General features: G+C 40.5%; 4 protein-coding genes across 7 annotated transcripts; 3 read left to right on the forward strand and 1 right to left on the reverse strand.

Moving 5' to 3' along the window:
• Positions 1-6,044: 6,044 nt before the first annotated feature.
• On the reverse strand, positions 6,045-6,708 carry LOC26529321. Its single transcript, XM_015179276.3, has 3 exons — positions 6,446-6,708; positions 6,205-6,386; positions 6,045-6,145 (listed from the first exon to the last, which is right to left on the reverse strand). Exons 1-2 carry the CDS (start codon positions 6,543-6,545, stop codon positions 6,232-6,234), a joined length of 255 nt encoding a protein of 84 aa, XP_015034762.1. The 5' UTR covers positions 6,546-6,708; the 3' UTR covers positions 6,045-6,145; positions 6,205-6,231.
• A 675-nt stretch (positions 6,709-7,383) lies between these two features.
• Positions 7,384-9,862, forward strand: LOC111518601. Its single transcript, XM_023175909.2, has one exon. The coding sequence runs from the start codon at positions 7,576-7,578 to the stop codon at positions 9,730-9,732; it is 2,157 nt and encodes a 718-aa protein (XP_023031677.1). The 5' UTR covers positions 7,384-7,575; the 3' UTR covers positions 9,733-9,862.
• Positions 9,863-9,901: 39 nt separating this feature from the next.
• LOC111518595 (mucin-2) lies at positions 9,902-18,538 on the forward strand. 3 transcript variants are annotated; one of them, XM_023175896.2, is made up of 4 exons: positions 9,902-11,626; positions 11,684-11,858; positions 11,917-16,798; positions 17,294-18,538. In XM_023175896.2, the coding sequence occupies exons 1-4, from the start codon at positions 10,001-10,003 to the stop codon at positions 18,528-18,530; spliced, it is 7,920 nt and encodes a 2,639-aa protein (XP_023031664.1). In that variant the 5' UTR covers positions 9,902-10,000; the 3' UTR covers positions 18,531-18,538. The 3 variants fall into 3 exon arrangements, with proteins under 3 accessions (XP_023031664.1, XP_023031660.1, XP_023031665.1); XM_023175892.2 differs by having other exon boundaries at positions 9,903-11,626; positions 11,917-18,538; XM_023175897.2 differs by lacking the exon at positions 9,902-11,626 and having other exon boundaries at positions 11,765-11,862; positions 11,917-18,538.
• Positions 18,539-18,590: 52 nt separating this feature from the next.
• On the forward strand, positions 18,591-22,045 carry LOC6638240. 2 transcript variants are annotated; one of them, XM_023175905.2, is made up of 3 exons: positions 18,591-20,128; positions 20,189-20,480; positions 20,541-22,045. In XM_023175905.2, the coding sequence occupies exons 1-3, from the start codon at positions 19,454-19,456 to the stop codon at positions 21,860-21,862; spliced, it is 2,289 nt and encodes a 762-aa protein (XP_023031673.1). In that variant the 5' UTR covers positions 18,591-19,453; the 3' UTR covers positions 21,863-22,045. The 2 variants fall into 2 exon arrangements, with proteins under 2 accessions (XP_023031673.1, XP_023031669.1); XM_023175901.2 differs by having other exon boundaries at positions 18,592-20,480.
• Positions 22,046-24,919: the final 2,874 nt, after the last annotated feature.

Below are 24,919 nucleotides of genomic sequence, written 5' to 3' on the forward strand. Positions count from 1 at the left end.
TTTCGTCAATTTTGTATAGATGTAATGCATGAGCCTTTAAGTAATTCTTTAATTATAATCAAGTCTTTTAAAAAATTATGTAAAAACACTCATTGCCAGATTAATAGAACTGCGCATAAAAAACAATATGTGGCTACGATCAGAAAACTGATACCTATAGATTTGTGGTATTATCATGAAGTTAAATAAGTAATTCCCATTAATAATTACCATTCTTAACTAATTTTTAGTCTGCAATTGTGTTAAGGGATATCAATTTTATAGTTGGCCAGAATCAGTTAGGTGTGATCAGCAAATTTTTTTTAATAATTGAAAAATATTTTACTATTTTGGAATATTTTACAACAATTTGTTGAATACATTTAATAACGCAAATCATTGAGAATTAGTTTTTTGATCGTAGAACTTGACATCTAATTTTGAATCCTCATGTCCAGACCTATTAATCTGGCCATCAGTGTACCTGCAAATGTATATCGCGATCGTTTTATTCTAACTGACGTTAGGGTATTTAAAATTTCGTAAATATTATTTTAATGAAGGGTATATAAACTTCTTTGTAATTGTTAAACTGTTTCAATTTGCTTAGTCTTAACCTTGGTTATAATATAATTTTTTTGTTTTTTTTTTATCAGTTTTTCTTTTATGCTATTATTTAAACTTGGCTGAGGTTGAGGTGTGGCAGATAACCAGAACAACAATAACAAAAACACAAAACTGTTATCTCTTTCAACAGCACAAAAACAAAAAAAAAAGACTACATAAGCAACGAAGAGAAGCGTAACGCATAGAAGGAAGAAAGGAAAGAGATAGAGGCAGAGAGACACAGAGAGAGAGAGGGAAAGAGAGAGAGTAAGAAGTAAAAACCAGTGTCTGATCAACTTCATTTACTTCTTGGCATCATCTCCTTTGCCCTTGCCTTTGCCTTCTCCACATCTCCTTGAGAGAATGGTGGGGAGACAAAACTTAATGGGTTAATGTCCAGTATCAAGGTCGTCGTAAGACCCAGACAAACAGCATACAGACATATTCTCTACATAGTCGGCAATTCTCTTATTCCGATTCTCTTGGTTTGTTGGTCTTTTCTTATTGAAATTAATTTAGTGCAAAAAAACACATAAAGCGAAAAGTGAGTGTTGCCTTAAGTATTACTAATGCCAATTGAACAACATACAACAAAAAACACCCACACAAAAAAAAGCAAACCAAACAGAGAGGTAGAGAGAGAGAGAGAGCGTGAACTCCTTCACGCATACATACATATGTATATATTATAAACAAATTATTTATTCTTTTCGTTGTTGTTGTAGTTTTTGGTGCTAAAAGATCTCAGACAGCTGGACAACAAGAAGAAAAATGAAAACTATTTTTTTGTAGTATTTGATTTCACGCCAAATTTGAAAGAAAAGAATTTTGCATAAATTTCCTTGGGTTTTTCGTTTTTAGTTTAATTTTTGCTGGGTTACTTTCATTAAGAACTCCCACCTCACAGACGCACACACAGACACACAAACACAGTACACAGGTAACTACTTGTCCATTGGAAATGCCGCAAAAGTCAAAGAGCAAAACCAGAAACTGAATGAACTTCCAAAAAAACAAAAAAAATAAATTGAAGCTGGGAGCCCTAATATGGTTAAGTTTTACCGTTGCCGCTAATATTATTTCCAATGTATTTCCAATGCACATGCGAAAGAGAGACTCCAACGTGGAACCCAGCATCGATGCCGGGGAGCACTAGCAGCGGCAGCAGCGGGAGAGCGGCAGAGGGAGCGGCAGCGGCAGCTGGCACGTAAAGACGTCACAAGGTGCTTGCTTGCTTCCTGATATTTTTGCGTAGTAGCGTGGACATCGCATCTCTCACTCTCTCTTTCCCTTCCTCTCACTCTCCCACTCTCATTCACAACATTAAACTGGGGCAAAGTGCTCTAATTGGGAGGGAAAGTGGGAAGCAAAACGGGAGTCAGAGTGAGTAGGAGAGAGAGAGGGTCAGAGATTTTTAGAATTCTACTCATTTCAAAGGTGAGGTATATTTACTTTGTGGTAAAACTTGCAACTTAAAATTAATTTAATAATGAATGAACTTTATGAACTTTTAAATGTTAATCTTTTAATTCTACTTTTAAGAAAAGGCTAAGGTATTTAAAAGGCCTATTTCCATTACGAATAATATTTGCTGTACGCCCTTATTAATACCTATAAATAAACATACTATCTAACATTAGTAGTACCTATGTATATAACCAAGGCACAGATTTAAAATCTCACATTATAAAGAAGCAAATTGAGGCAGAGCTCTAAAAATACTGAGGAAAAAATCTAATTTAAAGACAAATTTTAATTCTGAACCTCGAACAATAGTTTGCTCAATTCAAAGAAGGTGACCAACTACAATAACAATTTTTAGAAATTTTAACAATATACCTATGAATATTTGTTTAGATTGCAAACTTTTTCTTTTTCGGATGATTGACCTCGAACAAGGCTTAAAAGTTACGTTTAATATAACTGAATAATTAAAAAATTAACTTAACATTTCATTAATCTTATTATTATGTTTTAATTAAAAATTTTGTTAAACAAATTAATTTCAGTGAATTAAGAAAATAAATCCATAAACAATATGACTAAACAATAATGACTAATCAAATAAAAAAAAACCCACGGAGGCTTATCTATTTCTTTGTCAAATTCAAACAAATATTTGGTTATCTATAAGGTTTTTAAGCATTAAAAGAGGGTTTAATAAAATCTTTAATTAAAGAATTGTAATCCTAACTACTCATACTAATTATCAGAAATTAGAAACTAGCCAAAATAAAGGAACTTTTAAGAGTTTTATATGGAACTTTGAATTAATTAGACCTAATAAAATGATTAGTCAAGAACTAAATGTTCATTCTAAACAATAAATTTGCTTCTTATTAAAGATTATTTTATTTTATAAATGTGTTCAAAAAAATGTGGCAAGAGACGATTAATATAAATCAGAAAAAAAACCAACCATAAATTTTTTAAAAATCATTAAATTTTGTTTACATTTTCAATCATTATGTCAATTTATACATACATCAATGTCTTTCAGTCCACCAATTTTAGATAAGTTAAATAAAAAACTTTTTAAGACATAATATTCTCTTAAATAATAAAAAAAAATATTTTCCCTACAATTGAATAAGATCGATAACATAAAAAGAGTAATAATATATCAGTAATGTAATAAGGACTTTTTTGAAAGAGACATATGTATGTATTTTGAATGAATTTCTAAAGAACACGAGAACACGAGATAGACCAGGGGGAAGGCGTTGCAGGAAGACTTATACAGATATCGGAAATATAAAATAGAAGAATTCTACATGCGTATTCTAAGGTTTTGTTTTTGTTTTGTTAGTTGTTCTTGAGGTTTGTTTGTTTCTTTAAGCAACAGCAAAAAAAAAAAAGAAAAAACAAAAAAAAACAACAAATAAAAAGAAAAATCAGAAAAGCGAAAATGATTTGAAAATAAAAAACGAAAAACAAAAACAGTAAAATAAATAAGCCAAGACAAAAGAGACGTAGAGAGAGAGAGAGAGAGAACATGACTTGGACTTACATATATACAGCAGCCCAGAGCCAGACAGACAGACTGTTGGCATCTAGTAGAGGGGGACAACAATGAGTTGAAGAGGGGCAGTGTAGATGACAACCGCCAACACTAAAGAGCGAGCGAGAGAGAGCGAGTCCCACATTGATTGCAAAAGGGCAAGCACCAAGGTGGAGAGATAGAAGAGGAGAGAAGAGAAGAGGGAGAGTAAGAGACACACACAAAAAGAGAGGGAGACTATGGCGAGTGGCAGTGGTGTGAGTGCGAGCATGTGTGTGTGTGTTTGTGTGTATAGAAGCGGGGGCGCGCAACAGTTTCAGGCCAAAGCAGAGGCGTGACAGGTTAACGTCTGTGTGTGTGTGTGTGTGTGTGTGTGTGTGTAAGAGCAGGCAATGAGGTAAGTAAGAAAAAAGGCACAAGTTGGTTCAAGGAGTCAAAAAACAACAGCAAAAAAATTTCAATATAAAGAAGCTAGCACCAATACACACATATCTTTTGTCGAGGTCACACTCTTACAAGCATATACATATTCATATAAGTACATATGTATTGCAAGTGAGAGAAACAGAGAAAACACCTGTCTGATAACAGTAGATACCCCATAAGTCAAAACAATTAACCGCAAGGTGTCCAATTAGACCACTAAACATTCAATTGGCTTTCCTTCATTTGTTTTTTTTTTGTTCGCCTTATTTGCGTTTTACTGGAGTTTGCTATGACGTACGCACGCACACACCGACATACACACACACAAACACTCGCAGGCGTATTGGCAGCGCGCACACTCACACATTTGGGGAAAAACGGAAAAACAACGTCACGACTTCCAAAGTGGAAATCTCGTACGCATAGTTTTTCAGTGGTAAATTTTGTGGCTGCAATACATAATTGCCATTCATGAATACGAGACATTTTTCCCGTCTCACTCTACCACCCCCCTCTTCCGATGTTTGTTGCTTTTTGATTATTTGCTTTGTTGCTGCTTCTTCTTCATTATCATCGCCATGTACGATGATGTGGGCGTGAGAGGTGGCAAGAGGGAAACAAGATAGTACAGTTCGTGTCACGTCACGAGCGAGAATTACATGTAAATTTAGTTGTTATTGTTGCTGTGTTGTCTTTGCCTCCCTCAGCCTCCACAAAACACACAAAAGCTGCTCAAACACACAGACTCTTACACACTCAACACACACACTCATACTTTTATAAATTTATTTAATCTTTCGTCGTTTGCTTTTGCTCGGCGCCCGCTTACACATTACGATTTCCATCTATCTTTAATATTTGTTGTTTTTTCCCCTCTTTCTTATTTCTTTTCTTTTTGTTATTTGTCGCTGGCAAGATTTCTCGTTTCACGTTGAATTTATTATATTATTTCTCTTATCACTTGTGCTTGCTGGTGTTGTTGCTGGATCTTTCTCGTTGTTGTTGTTGTCGCGTCGTTTGCACTGAACTTGAACGCGTGGGCGTCGCATACAATTGGTTTGTTGCTTTTGTTGTTATATTTTCACTTCTTCCCGTAGTATTTAACGATATTTAGCGGCGGTGCTGCTGTCGGCTATTGGATTTTTTTTTTTTAATTTTTGCTGTAAAATTCTAACTGCAGACCGAGAGCAACACAGTTCCTATTGGAACAAAAACAACAAATAAAAAAAAAATCAGAAAAGCGAAACCGAGACCGAGCGGCTCGATCCAACATGCAAAGAGAGCGCAGTTCATGCAAAAGAGAGTAAAAATTGTGAGAACTAGTACCAACATCAGGTAAAAGAGTCGAACTCCGACCATCGAGTCGAGCAATAGAGTCGAACATGCAACCTCGGAGTCGAACGTCGAACAAAAGAGAACGACTGCCAGTGTTGGGAACCATGTGCATGTGAAATTGTCAAATCGATACATTTCTGCAATATCGATACTGTTTATTTCCGATAACTTATGTGTTTTTCAACATTCACTTCACAACAGGCCGTCAATTATATTTTTTATCGTTCAAAGTGAGAACGTATATTTAGCATAAGAGAAAGGTATTTATGAACTGATAAAAGGTTCGCTTTGATGTAAAGAGTTCTCCTAGCTCACATAAACTGAGTATCGATAAGATTATCGATAGTTTAAATGGTTTCAAAATCATCGATATTTTAAAAAATATGTGTTTAAATTCATAAAATCAATATTAGTTTTGAAAAATTTATATTTTAAGTAGTCATTCATTACGTTAATGACGATTTCTTGATTCACTTGCGAAATCTGTTTATTCTACTCAGTTAACATCCCTACATTTTTGTTGCTTCAGTGTTGGTTAACATTCCCAGTATTATGTACATACACAGCACCGAAATTAAACGCGCGTGTATTTAAATTGAACTTTTTAAATGCCAAAACAGTAAAAAGAATTGAATGAATTTAACACCTTTCCCATTTTTAATACCGGTACATTTAAAAAAAAATACATATACACACATACATACATACACCAATTTTATATTTATCTAGAATTTAGAATAATAACACGTATTTCCACCACAATACCAGCTAGGAATCCATGATCTTTTTTTTCTGCATCTGATAAATCCATTTTGGAATTAGTAAAATTTCTCTATCATATTCATATATGTACTTACTCTGTTGTTATTTTTTTCCCATTACATTTACTTCAAGGACTTTCGCAAATGATAGGGATTCTTTCCAAAGCGCATCTTTTGCACGAACTTTCTCTTGTTTTTAATCTCTAATCTGCGTGGACTCTTAACTTTAGTCATTAGAGAAAGAGATTCTTTTTTTATCAGCACAGTTTTGGGTAATTCTTAGTAGGGGAAGTAATAATTTTATAGCTATAATTCATTCGTCATTCATAACGCTTACCTCGCTTTTCATACCACCCTGGATTGACTGTTTTCACCCATTGATTGGTGCTAATATGAAAATTGCTTAGCAATCGTGCAACACAGCCGGCATTTACCATTTTGAATACAGTTGAATGAAAATCAAATTTAGAAAATATTGTAGTTGGAGGAAAATTTAGTTCTGTATCCGGAACTCCGGAATTTTGTGGGAAATGCAATGAAATTTTTAGAAGCAAAACAAGTAACACCTTAGACAAGTGATTTTTATAGTTAGAGAAAGGCCTACTAAGATATAGAAAAAAAATTTAGAGAAGACAATTCAAGAGCTTATGTGCTACAGTTGTGGCCACAAATTTAGCACATTTTGTATATTTTATATGCCATTTTATAAGTCATTCCAATATACGTGCTGCATACATCTGAAATAAGTTTAAATATTAAGATTCGTAGCAATAGCTGTAAAACTGTGAGAATGTTTGAATTAAAACAGACAGACACTCACTTTTCTATAGCTTCAGCAAGAGAATTAAAAAAGATTTTGAAAAGAAGTTGTAATTTTCTATAGGCTTTTTATCGAATTATAAAAAAATCTAGTTAATGGTTTTAAAAAGAAAGCATTTAAGCGATAACACTTTAAAGGCTTTTTTTAAAAATGATTGAAATTTCTACATTATAAAGTTTCTATAACAGCAAAGTTCAGCTTAATTTTTGTTGTTTAAAAACGCACAAACAAAAAGAAAATACCAGAAAGTGTTGAAGATTTTTAGATGATTAAAGAACAACATTCATAAATTTCTCTTGGACTTGACATGGACATTTCTTAGTTCTTTTTGAAGTTGCGTTCAAAAATGTAATCGATGATGAACAAGAACACATTTGACCCTTCATATCAGCCCAGATATTGGCCACAAATTGCAATAAAAGTTTATCCCATAAACCTTATAGTTGTCATTGCCTTGATTTGCCCGTCAACGTTTTGGTTCCCATAATATTTGTGGCACGTCACGTGCATCCAAAATTTTAAATGTACGCACAGATCTAAAATACAAATCTAACAAAAAAAAAAAAGGAGAAAACCTTAATTGAAATAAAAATTCCCAAAGTCAAGAAAAAGAGTCCAAGCGAAACAAATCAACAGAAACCGGCATTATGGTCCGGCGTAAAGGCCTAATGGGTGGCCTGGCCAAGCAATTGTCAATGAGTGCCTATCAGAATCTAGTCTCGCCATATCGTCAGCAACCAGTAGGGGCGGGGTTTGCCCCCCAAACCATTATACGGCAAAGGAACTTAACACCCTCGACTCCTGAATATTGGCATGCAATGTGTAATAAATTAGTTGGAGCCATGCCACGCATGGCTACCATGACTCAACCTGATGCCAGTAGTCGTAAATTGAATCGTTTGCGAAGGAATTTAATGAAGCCAGCGTCAACAGCAAAAGATTCTGGCATAGGCATAATGTCTGGATATATGCAACCACAGCGAAATTGTCAACCCGCGAACTGGGTTCACCCTGGAATGGAGCTACCCAAAGAATATGGGATAGTGGGAAGACAGTCACCTACATCACCTACGGGTGGGGTAAGACCCGGTTTCGGCCAAAATTTTGAACCGCCCCGGCAACAAATTCACAATCGCTTTAATTTTGGAATGTGTGCTGGCAATTTTATTGGCGAAGAACCACAGAATTGTCCATCTCAGACATCTATGTATGCAGAAGTATTAGCAAAGTCCAAAGAGTTTACTCCAGTTAGTATCTTAAAGAAACGTTCATGCTCTGAAACTGGGCGTGAGCCACCCGGAACTAAACCTGCTCAGGTGATAAGTATTCTTCGTCAAGCAGAGACCCCTAAAATGGCTAAAGAACCATCATTGCCGTCATTATCCAAGCCAGCTTTAAACCCACGTTGTAAATTCAGTGAACCGTTGGTAGTTAAAGCAACCAGCAAGCCCAAGTCATCTGTGAGAAATGCTAGTAAAGTTAAGCCACCATCCAACCATCCAAATAAGATCCCACAAAAGGCACAACCAGAGGTAAAAGCATATCAAGAGCAATCAGAATATTGGCACTCACAGCCAACAAGCATATTCAACTTTGGCAAGTGTGCCAGCCATTATTTGGATAGCTCTCCTGATGAATCGGACTCAGAATCCATAATGTATAAGGCAGCCAATGCTATGGAGCATGCGGAATGCAACCCAAAGAAGAGTCCTTCACGGGTAAATTCTCCTCTTGCGCCTGCTTTAGCAAGGGTTCCTGAAGTCTTTCACATTGTGGGTAGTATACCATCCGCCAAGCTGTCCTCAGAGTTACCCAAAAGGGTAGTTAAAGTGACGTCCAAGAGATTCTTAAAACGTCTAGCTCAGCGTTTAGAGTCTGGTAATAATACCAGTACCATAACCCTTACAGAGGATAATGTTATCAAACCGAGTAAAAGTGCTCGGTCTAGCCAAACAACGCTAAGGACGTCCAATGAAGTGCAAACGCCGCCAACAAGCACATGTAACTTGGATTTGGAGGCACTTAAGAAACTATTGCATCCCGAAAAATCAACTATAACAGAGACCATGCCAACAGAGGTGAAATCCGAAACTAGAGATTCGCTGAATTTGAATGAACTTCTCTCTGGCAACAAAGTTAAGAACATGGAAGATAATCCCTTATGGGATTCCCTAATGCGTCTGGTTGTTCACATGTGTGACGCCAAGGGAAATGACCAAAAAACCGACTCCCCGGCGGCGGTGGTGGCAGAGAAATCACGATTAAGTGCTGGAGACGGTCAAGAGCGAAAGCCCAAGCAATATTCGGTGTATCTATTGGTTAGTTCAGATGAAGAGGATGGACATGCCATTAGCCAAAGGACTAGTTCTCTACCCATAGAAGTCAAGTCCAGCAAAAAAACTGTTAGCTATAGCAATTTAACCCATAAGAAGACCGAGTATACCGAACATTGCCATCAAGTGTATGAACAAGAACATCCTAAAATTAAACGTAGAAAGAGAAGATGTCGCCGTAATCTTTGTGATACTCAATCCTACTGCCTTTTTCCCGAGCAATTGCCTATACGTCGTCCTTTACATTGGCCCAAGCCGGATATGTCCAAGCCAGAAAATAGACAAATGCGAACCAGTTCAATGCCCAAAAAATCAAATCGTAAACGTTCTATGAGCCTGGCCCTGGAGCAACATCAACGTAGCTGGCGAATGTATGAGAATCAACCATTAAATGCTCGTGCCTTACAAAAGGAATATAGCCGTTTGTTAGGTTCTAGTCATTCGAATTTACGCACAGTGTCTTGTAAATAAGTACAGACCATGGAGGAAGTCCATCGTAAGACTTCAACTATAGTCTGCCCTTATTAACTAGCCATACCGTTTAGTCCTATGTTCAGTTCAATGTAATAAAAAATTAAGACTACTTTCGGGTAAAATCACAGTTGGCCTGTCTTTCATTGTTTCATTAGTAGTTATAACTAATTTCTACTTTAAAAAACTTTCCAAATTTCTACATTAGATAATGTGACAATAGACACCTTCCAAAATAAACTCATACCGCATTCATTGGGGTTCGCCAATGTTGGACTTAGATGAACGGCTGGCCCAACTGGGTCTCCTCTACCACCAATTACCAAGAGAAGGTTATCTGGTTATACGAAACGGAGGAAATCTAAAAGGTACATCGACAGACGATCCCATATGGAATAGCAGTCAAGAATCTATACCACAATCCGTTCAATCTGAATCATCACAAGCTACAATAGGCACCCTAGTCCAGGAGGAGACCCCTGAAGTAGCATCAACTCCAGCATCCCTCAAAGAGAGTCCATCATTTGTCAGAGTAAAGTCAAGTTTTTTGGGTCTGGAGTGGAGAGTACCTAAAATGTCGAGTCGAGTTCCTGGCGGTAAAAATGATTATTATCCAAACTCTACATTCCTAAAGAATCCGATTGTGACTAAGAGCGGTTATGGTTTGCCCACAAGACCTCGCACCGGTCTTTGCTATAATCGATCGAAGAACCGAAGCAAACATAGAATGGAAGAAATTGAGATAAGAGGTCGAGAATGTGATGACGGCAATCCCAATAGCAGCTGCAATGTTCCCAATTATTGTGATAGAAACTCATGCGGCAGATCTTCTTCCCATTATATGGAATATAATGGTTATAGGCAAGCAATAAAAAAGAATCCAATTATACAGAAGTCAAACTCCCGATTAAGTCGCGCATCCAGCTCACCAACAGTTAACAAAAAGAAGGAAAAAAAGAATAAAAAGGTCAAGCAAATTGATCAGGTGGATTGCGAGTGTGATCCAGCAACGGCTCCAAATTGTGAATGCGAAACAACTAAAGATTTTTGCAAACCGAGAGATAAGAAAATTAAGTGTAATCGAGGCTATGATAAATATGCAGAGGAGGCTTACTGTCAAAGAGCTGTTACCCAAGTATGCTCAGAGCCTGAATGTTCTCGTAGTCCAAGAAGACGAGCTCCTCAAAGGGTTTGCTCCAATTGCCAGCATGTATCACAGTCTTATCGTGAAACATGGCAAGCCAAAGAACAAGAACCAAAAAAATCCAAGAAAAAAAATGATCGCACATGTTCTTTTGACGTGGATGAACCATCAGATTACTTGGAATTGGGTTCATCGAGAAGCAAGCATGCAGCACTTAAAAATCCTCTCACAGTCTCTCGAACGGACTACTGCGAAGATGAACTACTGCCACATGAGAGCTTCAGTGATGAGTATGTAAGGCGAAGAACAACATTTGTTAAACAAGGAGAGCCAAAGTGTCGTCAGAAAACCGCACCGCGATGCTCCAATGAGACACTAATGGAGAGATCTTTAAAAACCTATAGATATTCCAACGAAAATAATTGTAGAAATCCATCGCCGAAACCCCCTCGAAAACGTTGCCCAAAATGTAACAAGCCAAGAGCTAAGCAAACTCCATGTTCCACCTGTCAACCGAGAAGTACGCCACCATCACCACCACCACTACCACCACCAGCACACAATTGTTGCCCAATGTGCGGTCTTTATGGAATGATTCCACGTTATATGCTTCCCCAGATGAATCCATGTGTACCTCCTCAATATATGCCCATGATTTGTAGTTGTTTGCCAAAAAAAAGGACTGCCAAAAAAAACAATCCTAGTTGCTCCCTTCATGCTGTGCCCAAGCTTACTCCAGACTGCAGTTGTGTAAGCTACACTTAAGTTAAAGGTTTATTTAACATATTAATTCAGTTTCATTTCTAGAAAACATCAAAGGCTACGCCAAAACCGATCTTCAAGGTGATATGCCGACCACGTCCAAGCAAAGAGTTATGCAGGATTTCAATTCCTTGTGATAATTTGTTAAGAAACTGTAAGCGCTGTAGTGGCGGTAGAGGGACACAGTCATTCGATGATCAATGCTGTGGAAGTGGAGGGAGTAGGTAGTAGCATTAACAACAAATATAAAAATATCTCTTAAAAAATTTCATTTACAGCACATCAACACTCAAGTTGTCAACATCGTCATTTACACGAAGCCAACCAATCAATGCATCGAATCAATCAGCCGAGACAACGAAGAAACCTACGATCGACATATCGAATCATTCCAATTAGTCGACCACCAGATCCTCCAACTCCACCGCCATCTACGCTAAGCCGACCAATACCTCCTCCTTCGTGTCTGCTCACTGCTCTGAATGCAAGAGTTAATGCCAAGGATAATCCCTATGCTGCTAGAACCAACCAACAGATACTGCGAACTAACCGACCAGTACAAAGAAATTACGCCTCTAGTAGGCTACAAGAACGTCGAACATCAGCGACCCCTCCACCTGGTCAACCCGCACCTCCCACTTCGTCTCACTTCACTCCTGGAACAACGAGTGCCAATGCAAGGGATAAAACTGCTGCCAACAAAACCAGGCCTCCGTTACAACGGGCGTTGGTCCGTACAAGTCGACCACCAGAACGGCGAGCTCCGACGCCTCCCCCAGCAAGGCAACCCAAACTTCCCACTTCGTCAAAAGATTTGGAAGATCAAGAGGCTAGTTCATCAGCAGGCATAACTCCCACTCTGTCAAAAGAACACTTGAAAGCGTCTAATTCATCAACAGATGCGGAACAAATAACAAAATCTCCGGATACAGTCGCGAATGCCACCGATAATAGTGATGCATATAAAACCGACCAACCAGTACAACGAGCCGAGACAACTAGCCGACCACCAGAGCGAGCACCTGCGGCGGCCCTTGCACCCAGCCCACCCAAGCCCCCCGACGCTCCTGCGAGTTCAACCGCTAATACGAATGTCAATAGGAACAACCAGCCGATACAACGTCCCAGCCAAACATTAAGACGAACCAACACTAGCGGTCGACCGCCAGAGCGTCCACCTGCCCAGGCTCATGTATCGAGCCCACCCAAACCTGCCACATCGTCGACTGGGGTTCCTGCGAATACAACTGTCAATTCTGGTGCCATTAAGGCTAACCAACCGGTACAACGTCCTAACCAAACAATAAGACGAACCAACACTACCGGTCGACCACCAGAGCGAGCACCTGCGGCGGCCCTTGCACCCAGCCCACCCAAGCCCCCCGGCGCTCCTGCGAGTTCAACCGCTAATACGAATGTCAATAGGAACAACCAGCCGATACAACGTCCCAGCCAAACAATAAGACGAACCAACACTACCGGTCGACCACCTGCGGCGGCCCCGGCACCCAGCCCATCCAAACCTCCCACTTCGTCTTCCGGCGTTCCTGCAAATTCAACCGCTAATTTAAATATCAATAAAAATAACCAACCGATACAACGTCCCAACCAAACAGTTCGACGAACCAACACTTATAGTCGACCACGAGAACGTCCAAATTCGGCGGCTTCTGATTCCAGACAAGCTCCGTCTGTTGGGACAAAGGATAAACCTAATCCCAATAAAGCTAACCAACTGGTGCAACGATCCAACACCACAAATCGTCCACCAGCACCAGGCCCAGTCCCAGCAACTGCGCCAGATTCTGCCCCAGCCACTCCAGCTGCTATGCCAGCCCCTGCGCCAGCTCCTGTGCCAGCCCCTGCGCCAGCTCCTGTGCCAGCTCCTGCGCCAGCTCCTGTACCAGCCACTGTTCCAGTGCCTACGCCTGCCACAACGCCAGCCACTGCTCCAGCCCCTGCAACAAGACATCCCATGCCTTCTAATTCATCTCCTGGACCACCTACAAATCCAGAAAAAACTAAGCAGCCGATACAACAAGCAAACACCGTTAGTAAACCACCAGAACGTCCACCTCCGACGGCCCCGGCCCCACCACCTAGCCGCTCCAATCCTCCTACTTCGCCGAAAGATCGCTTAGATGATGAGATTCCTAGTTCTGCAAGAAAAACGCGACGTAGGCCCAGATTTTCCGGAATGTCAAATACCAACCCAAAAGACGATCCTAATAAAATTGCGCCAAGTAAGACACCTGCGAATGCAACTGCCAGTGCTAAAGAAGAACCCAAGGGCAAAGAAAATCTTAATGTCAAAGAAGCAAAACAACAACCAATCACCAAGAGTCCTCCACCGGCGCCAGTCCCTGTACCACCTCCGGCATCAGCCCCTGCACCAGTTCCCACACCAACTCAACATACATCCTCTCTAAGGAGCCCTAGGAGTGCGAGTGTTAATGCGAAGGATAAATCCACAGACAATAAAGCTAAAGAACCGATACAACAACCAAACCCCGTTAGTAAACCTCCAGAGCCTTCACGTCAAACGGCCTCGAGCGCACAACCTAGCCGCCCCATACCTCCTCCGAAAGATCACTTCGATGATGAGATACCTAGTTCTGCAAAAAAAACCCAAAGTAGGCCCAGATTTTCCGGAATGGCAAATGCCAGTACCAAAGATGATCCTAATAAAACTGCGCCAGGTAAGGCACCTGCGAATGCACTTGTCAGTGCTAAAGAAGAACCCAAGGGCAAAGAAAATCTTAATGTCAAAGAAGCAAAACAACAACCCATCACCAAGAGTCCTCCACCGCCGCCAGTCCCCGTACCACCTCCGGCATCAACCCCAGCCCCAGCTCCTGCGACAGCACCAGCGTCGATTCCCGCACCAAGCCATCCTACTTCTTCTTCAAGGAGCCCAACGAGTGCAAATCTTAATGCGAAGGATACATCCAAGCCCTATCAAACTAAAGAAACGGTACAGCAAGCAAACAACGCGGGTCAACCAACAGAACGTCCTCCACCTACAACCACCGCACCAAGCCGCCCACTACCTCCAACTTCATCGAGAGATCACTTCGATGATAATATATCCAGTTCTGCGAAAAAAGCTCAAGGTAAGCCAAGATTTTCAGCAATGGCATCCCGCAACGCCAAAGAAAATCCCAAAACAACGGCGCCTAGTGCGACTCCTGCGACTACAGATGTGAGTGCTCAAGAAGAATCCAAAGCCAATCAAGCAAAACAACGATCCAACACTAAGAGTCCTCCACCTGCACCGGCTCCTGCATCAGCCTCTGGTGCAGCCACTGCGCCAGCCCCCGCGCAAACACCTGCGCCAGTTCCTGCGGCAGCCCCGGCAGCAGCACTTACGCCAGTCCCCGCACCAAGCCAACCTACTCCATCTCTCGGCACTCCTGCAAATGCGACTATCAATGTGAAGGATAAAACCAAAGCCAATAAAACTAACCAACCGAAACAACCAATAAACCAACCGATACAGCAAACCAACCCTAGTGAACCACCAGACCGCCGACCTTCTTTGCCCTCTGCACAAAGCCGGCCTCTCGGTCAAACTTCCAATGCTAATGAAATTCGTAAACTAAAAGAAACCCCCAAAGCTGAGGAACCTCCAAAAGCCAAAGAAAGTCCCAAAGCGAAGGAAACTCCAAAGCCTAAAGAGGATTCCAAAGTCAATAACACCAGCCAACCAATGCAAGGAATCAATCCCAAAAGTCGACCACCAGAACGTCTAATTCCATGGGAGCCCGAACCAACACAACCTACAACTGAAACAACTCGACCCAAACGTTCTGCTTCGCATAGAACATTGTTTTATGCAAGTACAAATGGCAATGCCAGAGATCAACCGAATGCCACTGCACAACCCACGGCGAAATCTTCCGCTAATACAAATACCAATGCCAAGGTTGAACCTCCTGAGAATAAAAGTTCCTTGCCTAAAGCTAAAGAACCTCCCGAAGCTAAGGAACCTCCTAAAATCAAAGAAACTCTCAAAGCTAAGGAAACTCCTAAGCCCAAAGAAGATTCCGGGGTTAAGAACACCAGCCAACCAATACAACAAATCAATCCCATGTATCAACCACCAGAACGTCCAGTTCCATCGGAGCGTGCACCAACCCAACACTCACGGGTAACTACGCCAAGAACATGGTTTCCTGCGAGTACAAATGTTAATGCCGGGGATCAGCCCAAAGAAACTGCACAACCCACGGTGAAATCTCCTGCAAATACAAATACCACTACTAAGGTTGAATCTACAACTACTGCGCAACGGACGGCAAAATTTTCTGAGAATACAAGTGCTAATGCTAATGAAAATCCTAAGCCCAAAGAATCTTTTAAAGCTAAAGAACCTCCTAAAGCTAAGGAACCTAAACCCAAAGAACCTCCTAAAGCCAAAGAAACTCCCAAAGCTAAGGAAACTCCTAAGCCCAAAGATGATTCCGGGGTTAAGAACACCAGCCAACCAATACAACAAATCAATCCCATGTATCAACCACCAGAACGTCCAGTTCCATCGGAGCGTGCACCAACCCAACACTCACGGTTCACTACGTCAAGGGCATATTTTCCTGCGAGTACAAATGTCAATGCCAGAGATGAACCCAAAGACACTGTACAACCCACGGCGAAATCTCCTGCAAATACTACCACTGCGCAACGGACGGCAAAATCTTCTGAGAATACAAGTGTCAATGCCAAGGAAAACCCTAATCCCGAAAAAACTCCTAAGGCTAAAGAACCTCCCAAAGCTAAGGAACCTACTAAAGAGAAAGAAACTCCCAAACCCAAAGAAGATTCCGGGGTTAATAACACTAGACAACCACCAGATAAGCCTGAAAAAGCTTCCAAAGCTAAGGAACCTCCTAAGCCCAAAGAAACTCCCAAAGTTAAGGAAACTCCAAAGCCCAAAGAAGATTCCGAGGTTAAGAACGCCAGCCCACCAATCAATCCCATGTATCAACCACCAGAACGTCCAATTCCATCAAAGCGTGAACCTCACCGTCACTCACGGTTTACAGCGTCAAGGTCATATTTTCCTGCGAGTACAAATGTCAATGCCAGAGATGAACCCAAAGACACTGTACAACACACGTCGAAATCTCCTGCAAATACTACCACTGCCCAACGGACGGCAAAATCTTCTGAGAATACAAGTGTCAATGCCAAGGAAAACCCTAATCCCGAAAAAACTCCCAAGGCTAAAGAACCTCCCAAAGCTAAGAAACCTCCTAAAGAGAAAGAAACTCCCAAACCCAAAGAAGATTCCGGGGTTAATAACATTAGCCAACCACCAGATAAGCCTGAAAAACCTTCCAAAGCTAAGGAACCTCCTAAGCCCAAAGAAACTCCCAAAGTTAAGGAAACTCCTAAGCCCAAAGAAGATTCCGAGGTTAAGAACGCCAGCCCACCAATCAATCCCATGTATCAACCACCAGAACGTCCAATTCCATCAAAGCGTGAACCTAACCGTCACTCACGGTTTACAGCGTCAAGGTCATATTTTCCTGCGAGTACAAATGTCAATGCCAGAGATGAACCCAAAGACACTTTACAACCCACGGCGAAATCTCCTGCAAATACAAATACCAATGCTAAAGTTGAGTCTACTACCACTGCGCAACGGACGGCAAAATCTTCTGAGAATACAAGTGTCAATGCCAACGAAAACCCTAATCCCGAAAAAACTCCCAAGGCTAAAGACCCTCCCAAAGCTAAGGAACCTCCTAAAGAGAAAGAAACTCCCAAACCCAAAGAAGATTCCGGGGTTAATAACACTAGCCAATCACCAGATAAGCCTGAAAAACCTTCCAAAGCTAAGGAACCTCCTAAGTCGAAAGAAACTCCCAAAGTTAAGGAAACTTCTAAGCCTAATGAAGATTCCGAGGTTTATAACACCAGCCAACCAAATAAGTTAGAAAAATCTCCCACAGCTAAAGAACCTCCTAAACCTAAAGAAACTCCCAAAGCTAAGGAAACTCCAAAGCCCAAAGAAGATGCCGGGGTTAAGAACGCCAGCCCACCAATCAATCCCATGTATCAACCACCAGAACGTCCAATTCCATCAAAGCGTGAACCTCACCGACACTCACGGTTTACAGCGTCAAGGGCATATTTTCCTGCGAGTACAAATGTCAGTGACAGAGATGAACCCAAAGACACTACACAACCCTCGGCGAAATCTGCTGCAATTCCAAATACCAATGCTAAGGCTGAATCTACCACTCACTCACGGTTTACAGCGACAAGGGCATATTTTCCTGCGAGTACAAATGTCAATGACAGAGATGAACGCAAAGACACTACACAACCCACGGCGAACTCTCCTGCAAATGCACATGCCACTGCCAAGCTTGAACCTACTACCACTGCGCAACGGACGGCGAGGTCTCCTGAGAATACAAGTACCAATGCCAATGAAAATGTTAAGCCCACAGAATCTCCTAAAGCTAAAGAACCTCCTAAACCCAAAAAGCCTCCTAAAGCCAAAGAAGATTCCAGTGGTAACGTTGGGAAAAATCGTGCAGATACAAATGACAATGCGAATGATAATGCCAATTCTAAGCCTACTGGCAGAAAGTTCCGTCGAGGAAGTTTTCTTCAATTGCGTTCAGCAGATGAACAACCCGAACCTAGACCACAAACTGATGAAGTCCGAAGAAACTCGAATAGACCAAAGGCGAACAGGGCGCCGCCTACACAACCTCGATCCATGCCGGGATCAGCTCACACAGAAAGAGAACGTGAAACAAGACTACCAACGCGTAATACCACAGGATTTTCAGTATCTAGACGGGTGCCCTTTCTCCGACAATTTCATATTAAGTCTCCTGGAATAAGGTTAAAATTTTGGAATTGGCGTAAATCATAATTAATGACACCCTTCGCAGATCCAACGAAACTTACAACGCCTTACGGCAAATGTCAGTATAGTTTTTTAAAATTTTCTGACATGACACGTTTTGGAATTAAAAAAAATATAGGCCACTACAGGAACTCAAACGTTCGTAGGAAGGCGGGTCGCGATGACACTCAAACTGTTAATGCAAGTGGCAATGCCAAAGCAAGATCTCCTGCGAATACAAATGTCCATGCCAATAGAAACAATATCCAATCGATAAATCGAACTAACCAATCAATTCAAAGAACCAATCTTAATGGTCGACCAGCAGAACGTCGAACTACGCCGCTCCAAGCACCAAACCGACACATGCGGCACACTTCGTCAAACGATCGCATTAATGACGACATGCCTAGTTCTTCGAGAGGTGTGCAACGTACGGTGAGATCTTCTGTCAATACCAGGGATAGTCCCAACGCTACAGGGCAACTTATAGCAAGATCTCCTGTAATTAGTGCTAATTCCAAAGCTTTTGGCCCAGCGATTTATCGAGGAAGTTTTCTTCAAGTGCGTCTACCAAATGCTCAATCCCAACTTAGACCTCATCCCGTTCATATTCGACGAAAAACGGATTCGAATAAATCTTTAGTGTCCAGGTCTCAGGCTCCACAAGTTCAAGCTATGTCCGGGGAGAGAGGTTATGACACCAGAAAACTTAGACACAATAGCGCTGGATTTTTAGTACCCGGACGTGGACCTTGTTTGCGTCAATTTCATAGTTGCTGTGGTTTAACTGCTACGCCTCCTAAACTAAGGTTCAAATTCTGGAGTTGGCATAAATCTTCACAAAACGCGGACAAGGCGTCGGAATCGAAAAATGCCTCTGCTGGTTCTAATGACAATCGCAATGCCTAGCCGATTATGTCATTAGAGCTTTTCCAAAATTTTCGGACATGACACGATTTGAAGTCGGCAAAATTAAAGGCCACTATCGGAACTCAACCGGTCATAGGGAGGCGGATCGCGATGACAATCAAACTGATTATTCTGAGAATGATTGCGCCCAACCATCAACACCGCCACAAGCAGAACCACCACAATGCAAGCCACGAGGATGCCCGAATAGTAATGTTCCAAGAGAATCGGGCGAAAATATTTATGTCCTAAGGAACTGCAATGAGTGCCATGACTATACGGTAAGGCCATGCAGAAAATGCAATTGTCCGCTTCGACGACGATCCGCTGAAAATCCCCAACTACAATCACAGAACGAGGCACATTTATCTGAAGATTCCAGATTGACCGAGCCTTCTACATCAAAGCCAAAAGAAATACATAAGATAAATCGCCGTCGATCTGGTGGCACTTGCCACGACCAAGTGTGCCAACTATGCGGACAACATAATGTAGCTGAAGCCACACCTCCTGGCGGTTATGAAGGAATGTGTATACAGTGCAATTCCAAAATCCAAAATGCCATGAACACCTTCTATGCCCAGCAGGCCCACCAGGCTGGACAGCCGCCATGGCCAAACTATCAGCCGGCACAGCCCTATGTCTATCAGCAAGCACCTATGCCTAATCAATGGCCTAACCAAGTGCCCAGCACTGCAGATCCCACAAAGGAGGCACCTCTGCCTAATCAATGGCCTAACCAAGTGCCCAGCACTGCAGATCCCACAAAGGAGGCACCATTTAATATTATTGTTTTGCAAGATTGTCACAATAATAATGCTCTCATTGATCAACTGACTAATGCCATTAGCCGTATAGGAACTAATCCATCGTCACAGGGTCCGAGACTTTCAAATAATATCTATGGCCATGGTGGCCTCATTGATTACCAGTATATTAATTACAATGAACCTCCACCTCCTCACCCGCATGACATGTATACAAGGCGATCATATCAATATGATAACTATAATGACTTTCAATATGCCCAGAATCCTACTTACCAACGTCCTTACCCTGAAAATCGTAAGTATTGTACAACTTTTCTACTGACTCTTATCTAACTAATCAAATGGATGCCACTAGCAAATGGGAATCATAATCAGCCAAAGTTAGAAAATAATGATGATGAGTATCAAAAAGATGCCCCCCTCAAAGGTGAAAGTCAGCAAGAAACTTGCAATCTAAACAGTTGTCCACTTAAAACAAATGAGCCAAATGATTCAAATGGATGCTCTTGTGATTGTAATTACTGCCGTAAGGGATTCGAAACTAAAGAAAGGCTGGCCGAACTAATTGCTCAAGCTCTGGAAATTTTTATTATGGGAACGAACGCTAAGAGCAAACCAGATCACGAAAAGGATGCGCATAAAAAGGAAGCCAAGCCTAAGACAAAACCGGCAAAAGCAGTAGCACGAATCAGTAAAACCAAACCAAAGGCTGTACCAATAGCACTTTCAAGAAGTTCCTCACGGGAGAATTCCATTCGTTCAATTTCCAGAGAAGGTTCTAGAATATCCACAAAGCTCGCAAGTGCCAATAGTGGTGCATCTATAAGGGAAAGTCTGCCAAGAAAATCTTCAAAAATGTTTGAGAGTGTGAAAAGTTTTCAGAAGAAGCCAACAAAAGAAAGAAGATCCAAGCGTAATAGAAAACACAGTCAAGGCAGAGTCAAATATCGCGGTGGTGGTGGCTCTGCCAATGATCCTCAGGATTTTCTTAGACGTTCCAATCGTGACCTTTTAGCTGGTAATACGGGAAGTAAAACTTTCTTTTTGCCCAACTGCGCCAAAAATCAATGCAAGTCCGGCTGTGGTGGACGATGTGCAAAACCCCCGCATAATTGTAACTCTGGTTGCAAGGGCTGCTGTCGAGCGTCCTGTGCGAAATCAAATATGGGTAGTGGTGGTGTCGGTGGTGCTGGTGGTGCTAGTGGTGGCGGTGCCGATGGCGATGGAGATAATCGTACACGACCAATAAGTTCCCGGCATGCTCGCTGCTTTCAATGCAATTCAGGCAAACCAGGTCATCGACAATGGCATGAATACGATGCCGATTCTTGCCCCATGAGACAAAAGGATGGAGGAGCAGGTGGAGGAGGTAAAGGCAGATGTTGTGGTGGTGCCGGCTATATGGGTAGACGTGTAGGTGGCAAATCTCCATCCATTTGTGCCGTCACTGGACTCAGTAGAATAGCCCACTATAGACCAGGCATGTTGAATTTCCCTGTCAATTATATTATCGATGGCATTCATTCAAAACGCAGTTCACTGGTGCGGACTGCCGCCGGAGTAACCCTTCAACAGGGACCCTTCCTAATGACTGCCACACATGCGCCACATTTGCCGCGCATTCCAATGCATCCAAACGTAAACGAGACTAAGAAACAGCGAAGGAAATGGCTTTGAGTTCCAGGTTTTTGGGGCGTCACAACAAATTATGTTTTATAAGTAACGCAAGTAACGGAGTACCTATAATGCATAATTTTCTGTAGTCGCCAAAAGTCGACGTAGTGGTTTATAGTTTTTGTAATAGAAATTCCCATGTATATATTTGCAATAAACCGTCAAGGAAAAAAAAAACAAGTGAAAGGGCTTCCGCTTCCGTTTCCTTCTATGTTGGCCTAGATTAACTTCTTAGAGCGGTGCAAATCAAAAGGCATAAAAATAAGAAACACGGGGACAAAACAATTAACGCCACAGGCGTTTCCTTGCCCATTTCTATCCCTCTCCCTTTTGCTCTCTCTCGGATATTAGCCATTCGTTCCAGAAGGGCGCAAAGTCACTAATCACCAAAAATATTGAGAATGTTGCTTCTCTATCCTCTTTAATTTTTGGGTTTTTTTTCCTGGGCCTGGACCTCTACGTGATCGCACACAAAAGGGCTCGGATCGGAGTCCAACAGCTTCCTGTTGGACTGTGTTTGCCTGTGTGAAATGAGCCTCTAATTGCCTCGCCTAGCCACATGTCCTGCCAGCGGAAAATGTTAATTGCAATCCGAATACAACGCACTTTTCCACACACGCTCAGCAGGACATCCTTTTCCTTGTTATTGTTGTTTGCCAACATTTGTTTTTACAATTCTTTTGCTCTATCTCTTTCTTTTCTCACTTTATCCGATCGTGCCGATCGTTTTCGTTTGTATTTGTGTACAAAGTACGCGCCTTCCATACATTTCCGCTCATCAGGATGAGAGAGAGAGAGAGAGAGACAGAGAGATGAGAGCAACAGATGATTTCCTCTGCTTCCCGTTAGGGGTTTCCTATTTTGGGTTAATCCTCACATAGTTAGTTTTGTTCTTGTTTGTTGTTGCTGCCAACAAGTAAGCAAGCGAAACAGGATGCATTTTATTCCTGCAGGAAGTGCAATTGTTTATGATCGATTTGTGAGATTTTCGGGTGAGTCAAATATTTGTCATGCCAAAAATAACAAAAACAAATGAAAATAGTTTTAATAAGGTAGTCAAAATTAAGATGTGAAAGTGATAAGTTATCTTTCAAATTTATTTACCTGTCTAGATGCAGCAAACTGCATTCTAGAGTTTATTTTGGGGGATTTACATATTGACATAAACAAAATATACAATCTATTAGATCTATTGGATATAAATTGTGGGAGAATCATTTGAAGATTATAAATAAATATGAAGTATGAATGGACAATGTAAGGACAAGAGCTAGTCAAAGGACAAGCGGTGTATTAAATATCTGCAGGTGGTAGAGAATAGTCAATATAAAAAATTCCTTTAGAGCACAAAATCACAAAAATCGAGCACTTATTAGTGGATAAAAGGGAAACAGTAAAAGTTAATCGGGGACTTTTGATCTGATCTGATCAACATTTATTTTTAACTTATAGAGATGTCTAATGACCTCTCACTTTTTTAAAAGTTTTACAAAAATGATCTTGAATAATTTTACAGTTTTTTAAAAACATTCATATATAAACATTTATAAATACGTTAAAAATTATGCAAGGAGGGATTACATATTTAGCCATTTTCTACAAATTCCCTGAGAGTATAAAACATTCTAAACCATTCTAAACCACTTTCTAAACATTGTAATAATTAAAAAAAAACAAAGACTTGACCAAACTCGAGGGTTCCACGTTTATTCTACGAAATGAACTGCATCGCTTAGGCGCCATTAAATGACGTGAAGAAAGATGTTACCTTAAAAGAATGACCAATATCATATGCAAATTAAATGAAAATTATAAAGCGATTCTTGCAACAGAACAATGTGCAATAATATTCGGATTCCAATCCTGCGAATAATACGTATTTTGTTGTAAAATTCTTAACATTGTGGCTAAGATGCAAAGATTTTCTTTGGAATAAAAACAAGAAATGTAAGAATGAAAAGAAAAGATAATCCGGATCTAATCATAGATTAAACTAAAGTAATTCTCAAAATCTTATAAACGTTATTAATTTAAAATATGTCATTGTTGACGTCCATTCCAATTAATTAAATTTATTTGATGTTGAAAATAGAAAGCTCTCCAGTCCTTCAAGAATTTGTGTTATAAAGAAAACTTTTCAAACACGCAATTTAACATTTTGAATTAATATCAAATTTAAGAAATGAGGATTGGCAAAAATAACAACTTAGTTTTTATTTTAATGCTAGAGCTTGGCAAAAACAAAGTTTTGATGATATTCAAAAAGTTTGACAAAAAAAAGGTGACTTTTAAACCATAATAATTATGAGTTTGCCAAATTTACCCCTTAGTTGGAAACATGGAAATATGGCCAGACTTCTACGTTTTTGATCCGATTTAAATAAATATGTACTATAGCTAGTAATTTGCACTCTTACGTAGCTTTCGAAAATTAAATGCTCCATTTTCTTTGATAAAACCTGTTAGAAAACGAAGTTAACTCAAATCAGAATATCAAATTTTACACCTTACTTTATATGGAATCGTGTCGAATTTTATGCATTTTACATTTATATTCTTTAAATAAACTTTGGCCCAAAAATGAATACTAGACAATTATAGTAAGGCTTAAGTTCGTCTTCTGGCTCCCACAATAGAAAAATTCGTAGAAAATGTATTGTAATTATTGCTGATAATGAAAATGTCATTAATCCATATACTATGCAAAAATCACAATAAGATAAACATATAAATATGCAGGCATATGAAAATGACACTTCTAATTAAATTGCTTGAAAAATTCAACTTCCGGTTCGGTTGCAATTGCGCTGACTTAACTTAATTTCAAAAGACCAAACAACAATATTCAGCTTCCCTTCGGTTAATGTCTGTCCAAATATTTGCTACTTTTCAAAAAGGGCGCCCTTTCTCACCCAAGAAAAAAAGTGCTTCCGCAATGTAAGTAAGTTTATTTATCCATTAAAAACAAACAGAAAAGAAAAAAAAAAAACTTAAAAATTTGTCAACGTCAAAAACAATTTTGTGAGCTTTCTTCCCATGTATATATGTATCTACAATAGA

Source organism: Drosophila willistoni (genome assembly GCF_018902025.1).
Source record: "Drosophila willistoni isolate 14030-0811.24 chromosome 2L unlocalized genomic scaffold, UCI_dwil_1.1 Seg139, whole genome shotgun sequence".
Classification (NCBI taxonomy): Eukaryota; Metazoa; Arthropoda; class Insecta; order Diptera; family Drosophilidae; genus Drosophila; species Drosophila willistoni.

Excerpts from the sequence above, each read along its gene's own strand:
- LOC26529321 (XM_015179276.3), bottom strand. The coding sequence starts at position 6,545 with ATGGTAAATGCCGGCTGTGTTGCACGATTGCTAAGCAATTTTCATATT. Across the intron at positions 6,387-6,445 it reads AGGGTGGTATGAAAAGCGAG|AATTACCCAAAACTGTGCTG; the intron begins GTAAGCGTTATG and ends TCCCCTACTAAG.
- LOC111518601 (XM_023175909.2), top strand. The coding sequence starts at position 7,576 with ATGGTCCGGCGTAAAGGCCTAATGGGTGGCCTGGCCAAGCAATTGTCA.
- LOC111518595 (XM_023175892.2), top strand. The coding sequence starts at position 10,001 with ATGTTGGACTTAGATGAACGGCTGGCCCAACTGGGTCTCCTCTACCAC. Across the intron at positions 11,627-11,683 it reads TTACTCCAGACTGCAGTTGT|AAAACATCAAAGGCTACGCC; the intron begins GTAAGCTACACT and ends TTTCATTTCTAG. Across the intron at positions 11,859-11,916 it reads ATGCTGTGGAAGTGGAGGGA|CACATCAACACTCAAGTTGT; the intron begins GTAGGTAGTAGC and ends TTTCATTTACAG.
- LOC6638240 (XM_023175901.2), top strand. The coding sequence starts at position 19,454 with ATGACACGATTTGAAGTCGGCAAAATTAAAGGCCACTATCGGAACTCA. Across the intron at positions 20,481-20,540 it reads ACGTCCTTACCCTGAAAATC|CAAATGGGAATCATAATCAG; the intron begins GTAAGTATTGTA and ends GGATGCCACTAG.